This window comes from Rhincodon typus, chromosome 2, assembly GCF_021869965.1.
Source record: "Rhincodon typus isolate 14 chromosome 2, sRhiTyp1.1, whole genome shotgun sequence".
Classification (NCBI taxonomy): domain Eukaryota; kingdom Metazoa; phylum Chordata; class Chondrichthyes; order Orectolobiformes; family Rhincodontidae; genus Rhincodon; species Rhincodon typus.
In genome coordinates, this window is record NC_063333.1 from 20,209,013 (window position 1) to 20,223,470 (window position 14,458).

Genomic DNA, 14,458 nt, shown 5'->3' on the forward strand with positions numbered 1-14,458 from the left:
ATTGTTTGTTTTACCAAAATGCAATACCTTGCACTTATCCAGATTGAACACTACCTGCCATTTTTCAGCCCATTGACCCATTTGATCAAGATCTCTTTGTAATCTTAGAAAACAGTCTTCACTGTCTACAATGTCACCAATTTTGGTGTTGTCCACAAACTTACTAACCATGCCTTCTATATTCTTATCCAAATCATTTATATAAATGACAAACAAAAGAGGACCCAAAAGCGATCCCTGTGGAACATTGCTGGTCGCAGGCCTCCAGTCCGAAAATGCGAAAGAGGTGGGAAACATTTTTCCACATAGAACCAGGAGGCCATCAAGGGAATGGGGAGATATGACGAGAGATGTCTCAAAGGGCCTGCTACAATGCTGGAATGAGGTTAATGACTTCAAAAGGTCACTGAATGCAAATTCTCAAGACATTTGCTACCTAGCATGTGACCATCTCTCACAAAGGAGGCCACTCAACCCAATGTATCTGTACTGGCCTCTCATGCTACTCAATGCGCCGTATCCCAATCACTTGCTTTTCAGCACTCCCTTTCGGCCAGGACATCAAGCCTAATACTCGGGTGCCGTACTTCATGCTCAGGCACCTGTTAGCGCTGTCCCCTGAAGCCTCCAAATTGCTGTAACTATTCTGCTCAGGAGGGCGCAGAACTGTCCTGCAGGAGAGCTGCCCCCACTCCAAGGAGCAAAGCCAAGGGCTGAAACACCAGAACCATCTAAGAGTGGGGAAGCTGCAAGAGTCGGGGATGACCTCAGTCTGAAAGGATTATAATGTGGCAAAATGCGAGGTTTTGCAATTTAGGAGCGAGAATGGAAGATTAATATTTAAATGAAGAAAGACTATGTGGAGGGATTTGGGGTTCTTGTTTTCTTTTATTCATTCACAGGATGAGAGTATTGCTGCCCAGGCCAGCATTTATTGCCCATCCCTAATTGCCCAGAGGGCAGTTAAGAGTCAACCACATTGCTGTGGGTCTGGAGTCACATGTAGGCCAGACCAGGAGAAGGTGACAAATTTCCTTCCCTAAAAGGCCATTAGTGAACCAAAAGGGTTTCTCCAACAATCAGCAACAGATTCATGGTCATTATTAGACTCTCAATTCCAGATTATTATTGAATTCAAATTCCACCATCTGCCGTGACAGGATTCGAAGCCAGGTCCTCAGAACATTACTGCGTCTCTGGATTAATAGTCAAGAGATAACATCATAGAGTCATACAGCACAAAAACAAACACTTTGGTTCAACTCATCTATGCCAACCAGACATCCCAATCTGATCTAGTCCCATTTGTAAGCATTTGGCCCATATCCCTGTAACCCCTTCCTATTCATGTACCCATCCAGATGCAAAAGGCCATCACCTACCATTGTGCATGAATCACGACAATCTGACATCCAAGTTCAGTGGGTAATAGGGACAGCAATTACACTGTTGGCCTTTGTTTCAAAGGGAATGAAATATACAAACTGGGAGGTCTTGCTAAATCTATACAAGACACCAGCCAGACCACACTTAGAATACTGTAATAGTTCTGGGCCCCTTATTTAAGGAAAGATATATTGGCACTAGAGGCAGTCTAGAGGACATTCACTAGGTTGATACTCGGTATGCAGGAACTGTCTTATGAGGAGAGACTGTGTCGATTGGACCTGGACTCAAAGGAATTTAGAACAATGACAGGAGACCTTATTGAAACATAGGGGGCTTGACAGGGTCATTGCAAAAAGGGTCTTTTCCTTTGTGGGAGAGTCTAGGACCGGAGAGCATAATCTCAGAGCAAAGGGTTGCTCATTTAAGACTCGGGTGACAATGAGTTTTTTTTTCTCTCACAGAGGGTGGTGAATCTGTGGAATTACTTACCTCAGAGGGTTGCAGAGGCTATGCAGATTCAAAATATATATTTTTCATTAGTAAAGAAACCGTGTGTTACGGGCATAAGGCAAGAAAGTGGAATGAAGGATTGTCGGATCAGACACAATCTCACTGAATAGCAGAGCAGTTGCAATGGCCCAAATGGCCTACTTCTGCTCCTACAACTTATGGTCTTATCAAAAGAATATGTGGAGAGACAGGGAGGCCACAATGGTGGTTTGTGGAGACTGCGAGTCTGCAAGGAACCTGGGGTAGATAGGGAGGCCCCAATGGTCGGAGGTACATGGAAGGCCATACGAAAGCTTGGGGAGACAGGAGGCTCGGGTAAGATGAAGAGCCTGTCATACACTCAAGCAGAGATGAAGAATGAGAGAGATGGGGAAGATGCATGAGCTCTCACAGGTGTTAACAGGTCATAAGGAGGCTGGGGTAATCAGGAAGAACATGAGGGGCTGGAGAGAGACAGAATGCCACAGGATGGCTCAGGAGGGAGGGGAAGATGGTAGAGAATTGACGGTTCACAAGGAGGAAGGGTAGGCAGGGAGGCTGCAGGCTGCAAGACTGTTTGTGGGAGAGACAGAGCAAGGGTGTATGGGACAGAGAGGGTGAGAGTGTGCGCAAGAGAGAGAGCACAAGGCTGTGTGGCAGAGAGATAGCAGAGTACGTGAGAGAGAGAGCAAGAATATGTGGGAGAGAGCAAGGGTGTGTGGGCAGGGAGGGACAGAGAGAGAGCAAAGGTCTGTGGGAGACAGAGAGTGAGGTGTGTGTCGAGAGAGAAGATGGATGCACAGTGGAGATGGAGGGTATGAGGCGCTGATGGATTGCTGGCTGTCAAAGATTGGTGGTTGGGAATGGGAGGGAGGCTGCAATGGAGGAGGCACAGGATAAGAGAAGGAAGTAGCAAGTGGGAGAGCAAGAGCAAGGGCGTTACAAAAAAAAAGGACAGTTTCAAGTCTGTCAATAAAAGAACTAGAAGCTTGAAAATCTCTAAGTCACTGACATTAGAAATGACTTGTAAATAAATGTAATATCTCTAGCTTAAAGTTGCTTGCATTTAGGAGCTCATAGAAGCTGTTGTAATAAACATTGTGTCAATTATTAAATTTGAGTCTGAGATTGAGACCTAATATGCAATAAAGTGAGCAGTGATTGATTTGTTAAAGTACTTGAGATTTGTGAACATGCAGTGTAAACTCATTAGCTGATGCCTCACCAGCCTATGGAAATTGTACTCGAGTGATGGCATTTTGCATATAGAAGTACGTCAGTTATTTTGGAAAAATATACTTTGCTAATATAAGTTTATTGTCTGTGCCAATTTAAGTATTATGGTATCCAGAAAATTAATGTTCTCTTGCTGTACTGTAGCTTTAAGTTTAATTGGGTTGAAAATTATTGCGGATATTGATGAATTCCTGCAATTCTGTCTGTGTGCGAGTCCAAATACTCTACACATCAACACAAATATATAAATGTAACAAGCCTAAAACCTAATAAAGCTTTCGTGAGAATGAAAATGTAATCCAAGAACGACAAAAAGACCCAAAATCAACAAGTAGCCCTCAAGAGGAGCCCTGGGGGGAAAAGAAATATATTTTGCGCCCTGATATTGACAATAAGTGATTCGGTGATAGTAATGCCTTTAAAGGTTAAGGGAGGAGAATGTTGTGAGGCTTTCTTGTACAGAATTGTCATTGCCTGGTACCTGTGTGACGTGAATGTTGCTCATTACCGTCCAGGCCTTCTTGCATACTGGTTGCTCAACATTGTGCCATCGTCACCAAACATTCTGACTTTTTGACATTATGATGGAGGGAAGGTCAGTTATAAAGATGCTGGGGTGTAGGGCATGATCCTGAGTGACTCCTGCAGTGATGTCCTGGAGCTGAGATGAGCGATCTTCAATGATCACAGTCACCTTCCTTTGTGCAGATAAGTCTCCAGCCACTGACAGTTTTCTCACTGGGTTCCACTGACTCCAGTTTTACTAAGTCTCCTTGGTGGGTGCCACACCAGGACAAATGTGGCCTTGATGTCAAGGGCAGTCACTCTCACCTCAACTCTTGAGTTCAAAACTTTTGCCCACGTTTCAACCAGAGCTGTAATGAGGTCAAGAGATAAGTCATCCTGTCAAAACTCAAACAGAGCATTAGTGAACAGGTCAATGGTCCCTTTCATCACTTTGCTGTTTTTGAGCATAGACTAATGGGGTGGTATTTGGCTGGACTGGATTTGGCCTGCTGCTTGTGTATAGAACACATGTAATCAATTTTCCATATTGATGTGTTAGATGCCAATGACGTAGCTGTTTTGGAACAGCTTGGCTGGGGGCACGGCTAGCTCCAGAGTACAATTTCACCACAAACTTAGCACGGGGCAATACATAGAACTTGGAGACCATCCTTTGCAGAGTGGAATTGATGGTCAATTCCATAACAGCACTTGCAAACCCACCTGTGGTGCATATGTGATATTCATCCAAATCCTCATTTCATCTTCTGCATGCCTGGTGAAGAGGGTTATGGCCTCAAATTAGCGAGGTTGTTGAGGATTCAGAAGACCATATGAATGTGGAGTTGCACATTGACAGAAATCATAGGTTCCCCGTCCAGACAGTAAAACCCATTGCCTGACAGTGCCAAAGGTCTATTCCAGTAAGTATAAAGTAAGGTTTACACCTTATAAAAGATGTTTTAAGGACTGCCCTCAATTAGTATGGTACATTTAATGTCGGAATTGCAAACATGGAACTTCCATGCCTTATTCTGTTTCAGTTTTAATACCGTCAATGCAAAAAACACAGCACCATCCTGTTAAAATTAATTTAATCATCATGAAACATTTTTTATCTCAATGACCGCTGCAGTGACTTGCTACATAATTAATACTTGATATTACTGCATTTTTGGTACATACTTCCTTTGATTGCAGTTGACTTGTCAAATTTCATATTTTAATGTGTCTATCACTGTTTCATTGTTGGTATGTCTTTGTTGAAATATTCAGATTTTCTATTTCTTCCAACAATCCAGTACAAATTCAAAAACTGCAATCTTGGATTCACTTTTCATTGTGGATCAAGTTGTTCCACAAGTCATGTTTGACACACTGCACATTTACTTCTGACGGTGTTGTTAATAAGTACCTGCTAAGGACAGATCTGATTCCAAGATCAGTAATGAGTCACTGAGCAAAAGGAACTGAACTGAAGCAGCTTGAGCTGTTATATATTGCAGTTCTATTGAAAGGTTATTGACTAACTGGCCCCATTTTTCCAGTGAGCTGGATGTCTAATTGTAGCATCTTAAGAAGTGAGATGGAAACATCAAGACAAGCCACTTCACCATTATAAACACTGACATTCTGCCACCACAGCTACTGCAAAACTGCAGGAATGTACTTAACACTTCTACTTAATAGACCATTTTACTGGTTATTTTGTCCTTGCAATTTGCACAGGACTAACATTAAGAATACTGTTTTGTCCCAAATTACCTGCTTTAAAGCTAATGTTCTTGTTCCATTAAAGGAACTAATGATCAGTCATTTATTTCCCTTTTGAAAATTGATACATTTGAAGCTGTAATACATTATTATCATGTTGCCTAACAGCTACATTAAATTCAGTCAGTAATCTGTACATGGAGTTTAGAAGGATGAGGGGGGATCTGATTTAAACTTACAGAATAGAGAGGCCTGCATAGAGTGGGTGTGGAGAAGATATTTCCATTAGCAGGAGAGACAAGGACATGAGGGGACAGCCTTAGGAAGAAGATATGACCCTTTAAAACTGAGATAAGGGGGAATTTCTTCAGGTAGAGGGTGGTGGTTAATCTGTAGAACTCATTGCAGCAGAGGGCTGTGGAGGTTAGGTCATTCTGTGTATTTAAGACTAAGGTAGGTAGGTTCTTGATTAGTAAGGGGATCAAGGGTTAGGGGGAGAAGGCAAAAGAATAGGTTTGGGAAAGATATCAACCATGATCAAATGGTGCAGCAGACTCGAGGGGCTGAATGGCCTAATTCTGCATGTGTTTATCTTATGGTCAGTAAATACTCCAAACAGCATTTTGCAATTTACAACCACTAACAAATGCAGAAGATAGCTTACACTGGGGATACTTACGAAGATGTTATTCAGAATATATTAACAACTGACTAGAGCATCCCAAGAACTCCAGGCAATATCTTTTTGACTGTGTCCTGAATCTGTTGACGTTGTTTATTTCATCTCAGTGACGTCTTCCATGGAGTCGTGTGCAGCCCCTGTGAGCAATCTATGCATGTAAGTCCTTATTCTCAGACTGCTGGCAAATCTGTGCTGGCAAATATAAACTTTGTACGTCGACTTTGTTGGTTAGGTTGGACACTTATCTCATTCTCAATAGCTGTTTCTCCAGTGAGCCCCCAATATGTACACTGTCCCAGTTGTTATAGTTGAGCAACTGAAAGTCCAGGATATCACAGTCACAGTTCTTGAAGTCACTGTGTCTATATTAGATCTCCAAATAATACCATTATGTTGTGCCATTTTCTTGACATTTCCCCAACCCAAAACACTCATTGTCTGAAATTTTTTCACACGCATTTGCTTCTTTTGCAATTTACTTTAAATTTATGCCCTTTCAGCCTTGCAAGGGGTGACAGTTCCTCTCTATCTACTCTATCAAACCCTTCATGACTGCAAAAACATCTATCATTTCTCCTCTTAGTCTGATTCTCTCCGAGAACAGTTCCAATGTCTCCAAACTCTCCTCATCATTGATGTTTCTCATCCCTAGAGAATCATTCTTGTAATTCTCTTCTGTGTTGTCTCCAATGTTTACATCCTTTCTATAGTATGGCACCAGAATTGTACACAATATTCCAACTGAGGTTGAACAAGTTTAACATCACTTTCTTGCTCTTATACTCCACGCTCCTATTAATAAAGGCCAGGATACTGTATACTTTATTGACTGCTCTCTGCACCTGTCCTGCCACCTTTCATGATACGTTCACCTAGGTCCCTCTACCCCTGCATCCCAGTTGGAATTGATGCCCTTATCTTCTGTTGATTGTCTATGATCTTTTTACTAAAAAACAATACTTCATATTTGTCTGCATTAAACTTCAGCTTCCACCTACCTGCCCACTTGAACATTTTCTCTACGTTTGTTGACATTCTACACTATTCTCCTCCTCACAATTTACAATGTTTCCTAGTTTTGTATCATCTGGGCTGTGAGCCCTGGTACAGTGCGTGGGCTGTGAGCCCTGGAACAGCGTGTGGGCTGTGAGCCCTGGAACAGCGTGTGGGCTGTGAGCCTCAGAACAGCACAGGGAAACAGTCCTGGAGCAGTACGGGAGGAAGCAGCCCCAGAGCAGTACGGGAGTGGGGGGACGCAGCCCCAGAGCAGTACGGGGGGGGGGAAGCACCCCCAGAGCAGTATGGGGGTGGGGGATGCAGCCCCAGAGCAGCGAGCAGGCAGACAGTCCGGGTGGAGACCAGTGCAGGGGAGGCTTATTGCTGGTACAGAGCTGTCTGGGGCTTGGAGCGGAGGGGGACGGCTGTTAGGTGGGGTCTGGCGCGGGCGGTCAGGCTATGCGCAGAGGCCCTGAGCTGAGCTGCTACAATGTAATGTTTATTTAAAATTTCCTTACTGTGAGGTCAACCCTTTAATGATGTCCTATTTTTAATGTATTTTTCAACTTTGTAATGTAATGCAACTACTTTTATTCCTCTGCAGTATCCAAGAATTGTACCTAGGTACTTGTACCTAAGATGTCACCATAAGAAGGCAGACATTGTAAAAGCTTTTCACCGTACTCCTGCAATGGAGTACATGTAACAAAAAGAAGGATATTCTATATTCTAGAGATAGTAGGAACTGCAGATGCTGGAGAATCCGAGACAACAAGGTGCAGGGCTGGATGAACACAGCAGGCCAAGCAGCATCATAGGAGCAGAAAGGCTGACGTTTCGGGCCTAGACCCTTCATATTCTAGTTCTATCCCAAATAATTGTTTCCAAACAGTTCCCCACCAGTGACATTAACTGACTGGTCTGTAACTGCTGACCTTAACCTTACAAACACTTTTGAACAAAGACATGGGACAGAATCTGACAGGGCTCTGAGTGACTTGGGGACAGTAAAGTCCGCATTTGCTGTTTTCCTCCTGGAATGAGGCAGCGCTAGGTATTTTGGGAGATAAAAGTTTATATTCTTTAGGTAGTGCAGAGGACAGGCAGCATTAATGTCTGGGTGTGATGCTCTTCAGAGAGTCAGTGCAGACTCAATAGGTTGAATGGCCTCTTTCCACACTTCTGAGATTCTCTGATTCTATAAATCACATCCAGGCCTTCTTATCCTCTCAGGGCACTCTGTAGATGCCTGGTACCTCCACATCCACATTGCCTGCGAACCTCAACCCCAGCAAAGCCCACAGTTGGAATGACAAGGCTGCATCTGGCCTGGGCACTCTTATTCACAAATGCCTCAGGGTTGCCTACCAAAACTCGAAGGTCAACTGGCTCCCCTTTAGCTTGTTCCGCACCAGCTGCAGCCCCTGAAACTGTCCCTAGATATAACGGATAGGAAATGAAAGAGAAAATACTCATAGCTGGTAAGGTTGACACCTCCATCTATGTATGATCTCAAATTAGCAAATACATTTCCCTTTAGCTCATCACCTGTCTGGTCGACTGTCATTTCAGCTGCAGCTATAAGAATGAAGGTATAGAGGCTTTTCTCCTGTCTGAAGGGCTGCCACTCTGTCCTAAAAGCATTCTTGTAAGTAAATCACAAATGCAAAGAAAACTAAAAAGAACAATCATTTGAAAATTAATATATATGAGAAGTTGTTCTATACTCATGAATACAAAAAATATATACTTTTTAAAAATTTGGTGAAAATAGCAATCGTTCAAACTCTCACTATGAGGAAGTAAATCAATACAAACCCTGATTAAGTTGTAGGGCATGATGGTTTGTGTGCAGCAGGAAACTGAAGATAGACAGGTCACTTACAAGAACAAGGCTGCTGGCAGTGTCTTGCAATCAGCCTGCCTTCCTCACTGCCCTGCTGGAATTCCAGGCACAGGCCATCATTACATTACAGTCACAAGCTGCTCTCATTACTTTCTTTCAGGGTTTCAGGAGCTGGGAGATTAGCAGCCGGCTCCTGAGGGGGCTTGTGCCATTAAGTCGGCAGGCCAATAGACCCAGACCCCACTGGGCTGCAGAGAACGTATTTAACAACATCAAAATGAATTTAAACAACCTAAGTGGTAGGCTTATGGGCATTGGGCTTTCAGAAAGCAAATTAAAAGAACCGACGCAAAAGCAACTACTCGATCCTGCACTGTTTGTGTCTCATCCTCGATTTCCTGCTTTTTGGGAGCTCCCTATACACCGCTCAAATTTGACACTGACCTTACCATTTGATCTGGCAGTTTAAAGCTGGCATCCCTCTAGGTAGCACCAGACAACACTGTCCGGCGCTGCCCGTCTATTCTCAGTCCATTTAGGATAATTGATTGCTTTCTCCAACATTTGGACTAAATTTCATTTCAGTGGCTAATAATAAGTTATTATAACACATGCTCACAGTATTATTAGCTACAGTACTACTTCTACATTGCATATATGATGAAGGTGTGGATTCAAAATTAGCTCAGTTGTGGGAGACAGAGGGTGATGACAGAAAGCTGCTATAGTGATTGGAAGCCACTGTTTCAGTGGTGTACCACAGGGGTCTGTGCTGGGTCCCTATTATTCGTCATTTAGAGAAAGGTATGGATTTATAAGTTTGCGGATGACACAAAGATTGGTTCGAAGGCTAACACAGGCTGAGTGTCTTCAGGATGGTCAAATGGGCAGGTAAGTGAGCAGATGGAATTTAACCCTGAAAAGTGTGAGGTGATACACTTTGGAAGGAGTAATTTGACAAGGAAGTATTCAATGAGCATGTAACACTAGGAAGTTCTTCTAAATGGAAGCTGTTCTCATTTGGCCTTCTATAACACAAACGGCAAAATAATGACTTGAGAATTACCATGCTGCGACATCTTTATTGAACATTTGTGGTACCCACAACAGGTCAGGTACCCATTATCTGCACGTCCAGAAACAGGAAAGACCTAAAAACCAAGGGTCTTTTCAAAAGTGAGCCCGAATAGATTTGAACAGACCAGCAGACACACTGAGTTCAGGCCCTTTGAAAATACCTTCAGTTTAAGTCCATTCAGGTCTGTTTGAGTTACGCAAAGACTTTTTTTTCCAAAAAGGGTCCAAATAGACGTATAGTGGACCTAAGGATATCCAAGTGAACGTAGAATCTTTTGGTGATTGTTCTGTACCTGATTCTTCTTTGTCAATAGTTATTGATACACACAACGTGATTGATAATCATTGAATGGCACCATCACAGGAGATAATAACCATTCTGAATTATTTAACTGATTTATTAAGCAAGGTGATAAAGATTTACTAACACACTCGGCAGAAATTGACAGGTCGCAGAAATCTTGGAAGATTCAAAATCCATTTCTTTGATCAATGAATCTGATGCACATTCTGTTCATACAACTACCCTATCAATGTACATCCCATGGCTAATCAACCTAGCCCACACATCTTTGGACTGCGGGAGGAAACCTGAGCACCCGGTGGAAACCCACACAGACATGGGGAGAATGTCAAACTCCACACAGACAGTCGCCCGAGGGTGGAATTGAACCTGGTTCCCCAGCGTTGTGAAGCAGCAGTACTAACCCCTGAGCCACAATGCCACCCTTAGTATGGGGTGAAATGCCCTTCTTCTCTGCCCTCAGACTTCAACTGTAGTCAGTAGGATTCAAAGCTGCGTGGGGCAACCCTAATGGATTTTGAATCCATTGCCTTGACCACTTGGCCATGACTATAATTGTACCCCTCTGAAGTATGTGGGACCTGTACCTGGGTTTCCTGGTAGAGACATCACCGCTGTACCGTAAGAGCCTGTTCTTTGTATTTCCTTAAGATAAAATTTGTGAAATTCACTGCAGTTTAGTATGTTTAGGAATCGGAGCAGGCACTATGACCTTGCTTTTTGTTGACTTAGAAGAAGTAATTGAAACTGCGCAAAGCTATTCAATGCCTGGTATCCGAAAACCAAAACTATCCTTTATCCGAGAAACAGTTGGTTTTTGGATAAGGGATACTGGACCTGTACCAGGTGATAAAGCCACTTAATAAAAAAATTCAATAAAAGGTATTAAAATAAATGATAATACAATACTTGATAAGAAAAAAATATACTGATCATTGGGAATTTGGACTCAGAGACAGAATTTGAAGAATTCATCAATATCTTCAATGTATATTTCAGAGAAAAGCACTCATGGAATGTTATTTTCCAATAGGTGATAAATCTATAAGAACAGTATGGGACAAACCAGGGAGAAAGTAACTGTATTGACCATCTGAGGTTGCCAGTAGTAATATTCAGGAGCTTGGAGAGACTGATGAGGGCACTGAATGTGAATTCAGTAGCTTTTATTCCAATCCAGCAGAGATACAGTTGCGGAAAAGATGCACTAATTACAGAACTGCTATGTAGTAGTATGAGGGACACAGTTCAGAATTGTTGACGAAAATAGTGATTGATGGAAATGCAATAAGGATTTATGAGCAGAATATCACTGGACTGATCGTCAACCATAGGGAAAAAAGAAGTGCTAGCCAATTTGTGGCCTGTTTCAAACTATGACGAAAGGTGTACAGTTTATCTGAATTTTTTATTTCAAAGTAGAGGCAGATGGGCGTGGCTTATTTCTGTGAAAGGCTTTTATAAGAAAATAAAAACATGGTCAGAGAATCCTTCTGGATCAATGACTCAAGTCTAGCCTTTGTCCTAAGGTAGGTGATGGCAGACCTCTGTGGTTTTAACAGAAAGGTATTTATATCAAAACCTTAGTATTCGTAGGGGACAGGGGCGCAGACCTCCTGCAGATAACAAAAATGTGGCTACAAATTAAATTTCCTGTCTACTGTGAAGAACTCCAATGAGTTAACGGAAGGAAAAAGATTGGCCTGGGGCTGACCACATGAGTATGCAGATCCACAGGTGTATACTGTATGGCTTGTGACAGAGAGGGTAAGTACTTAAGATCATTAGCGGAAAGTGCTGGAGAAACTCAGCAAGCCTGGCAACATGTGTGGAGAGAAAGCCGATCTAATCTTTTGAGTCCAGTGACCCTCCTTCAGTTCGAATGAAGGGTCACTGTACTTGAAATCTTAAATCTGTTTCTCTCTTGACAAATACTGCTAGATCTGCTGAGTTTCTCCAGCACTTTGTCGTTTTGTCTCAGACCTCCAACATCTGCTGTTCTCTATTGTATTTAAGGTCATTAGGTTTGTTTTCAGTTCAGAAGAATCTAGAATTTAAAAAAGTTTTTTTGAGTTAGTTCAGAAAACATCAGGGTTGAGTTAAGAATCAAGTTTAGTTTCTCTCTTTAACGGTCCAAGCAGGACAGTGGCCCTATCACCTCAGAAGGAGAGTTTTGTTTATTAAGCTTCCAAACCTGGAGAATCATATCATATAATCCGTACTGTGTGGAAAGAGGCCATTTGGTTCACTGGGTCCACACTGACCCTCTGAAGAGCATCTTACCCAGACCCACCTCCCTACGTTATCCCTGCAATCCCCATGACCTATCCACCCAGCCTGAATATCTTTGGCCTGATTATTTTGATTAGAAATCTGTAGGTTGTGAGAATTGAGAACATTTAGGCTTTCAGATTTGTGAGTAGTCCAAGACACAGTACTGGACCAAGTTAGAGGCCTAGAACTATCAAACAGACTCCTGCTGTCTATGGCAAGGCCTAAATGACATTACAGGATACAAAATGAAACAGTGTAAGATGGCGGGCAATGACACAAGCCTCCCTGACACGCTCAATGCTTTCCATGCTTGGTTTGAGCAGAATACCATCGGCATGGCGAAACCTGCCTCCACAGCCCCAGACACACCCAATCCCTCTGTCACCGCTTCAGAATCAGATCAGTCTTCCTGGGGGTCAACCCAAGGGAAGCGACAGGTGGTGACTGTGTTCCCACCCAAGCACTCAGATCCTGTGTGGACCAACTGGTGGGGGTATTCACTGACATCTCTCCCTCCTACAGGCCGAAGTCCCCACCTGCTTCAAGAAGACCATCATCATCCCCGTACCCAAGAAAACACACACAGTGTGCCTTAATGACTGACGCCCAATAGCTCTGACTTCAGTAGCTGGTCATGGTCCACATCAACTCCAGTCTCCCAACCTGCCTTGATCCCCTACAGTTTGCCTACCATTGTAACAGGTCCATAGAGGATGCCACATCCCTAGCCCTGCACTTATCTCTGGAACATCTGGACAACAAAGACACCTATGTCAGACTCCTGCTTGTTGACTACAGCTCCACCTTCAACAACATTATCCCCTCCGGACTGATCTCAAAACTCCAAGACCTTTGTCTCTGCTCTGCCCTCTGCAACTGCATCCTCAGCTTTCTGACCCATAGGTTGCAATCAGTGAGGATAGACAACTGCACCTCCTCCACAACAATCCTCATCACAGAAGCCAACCTTCCATCCATGGACTCTATTTACACGGCTCAGTGCTGCGGAAAGGCTGCGAACATCATCAAAGACCCATCACACCCTGGTAGTGACCTCCTACAACCTCTCCGCCAGGCAGAAGATACAGAAGCCTGAACACACTCCAGCTGGTTCAGGAACAACTTCTTCCCAGCCGTTATCAGACTGTTGAACGGACCCTAGCCTCAAATAATGTAACCTGCAATGTAACCTGTATGCCTGTAAGTCTTTTTGATCTGTACATCCTTTGCTTGCTGTGATCTGCCTGTACCACTCATAAACAAAGCTTTTCACTGTATTTCGATTCACGTGACAATAAAATCAATCAAATCAGTTCATATTTGCAGACTTGGAAAGGACTGATCAAATTGTTTCCACAATCCATAGCAAAGAAACTGTAGTATATAAATTGAAACTAAAGGAGTGCAATGGAGGTATAAAGTCTCCGTAATGGATAGTCTTCGGAAACAGGTTGAAACGACATTCTTCTGTATCTTTTAAGATCTTTCTAACATCTTCTATACTAAGATAGCTTGGTTTTTGTTCTTTTTCCTTTTATGTATAAACCTCTGCTCTGTTGTTAAAGAAAAGTTGCAGCCTCATGTGAATATGCCTCTGTGATTAATGACTATCTTATCTAACTAAACAAAGAAAACTATTTGATCAAGCCAGGCTTCGTTCTGAAATCTGACTTGTCCAGTATTACCATCATCTGGGATCATTTGGACAAAGAGTCCAAATAGCTCTTTGATTGAAAGTTACGGCAGATGGGCAACAACGTGGAGGAGGCTGTAGTGAAAACAGGAGAGAACTGAAAATGGTTGTTATCCCAGTTGAAGGTATCATAAACAGTGTCCTACCAGAATGAATGCTTGAACAGGTAGTTGTCACAATATACATAAATGACTGAAATAAGGGAACTATAAGCAGAATTCAACTGATACAGATTTGTGCCAAACTTTGTAG

At 42.8% G+C, this 14,458-nt stretch overlaps 1 protein-coding gene across 1 annotated transcript in view; it reads right to left on the reverse strand.

Moving 5' to 3' along the window:
* Window positions 1–14,458, reverse strand: part of ptprn2 (protein tyrosine phosphatase receptor type N2) — a 684,474-nt gene that overhangs the window by 551,237 nt on the left and 118,779 nt on the right. The window contains exon 7 of the mRNA XM_048606124.1: window positions 8,286–8,448. Coding sequence (XP_048462081.1) covers window positions 8,286–8,448 — 163 coding nt within the window. The remainder of the gene's footprint in view (window positions 1–8,285; window positions 8,449–14,458) is intronic.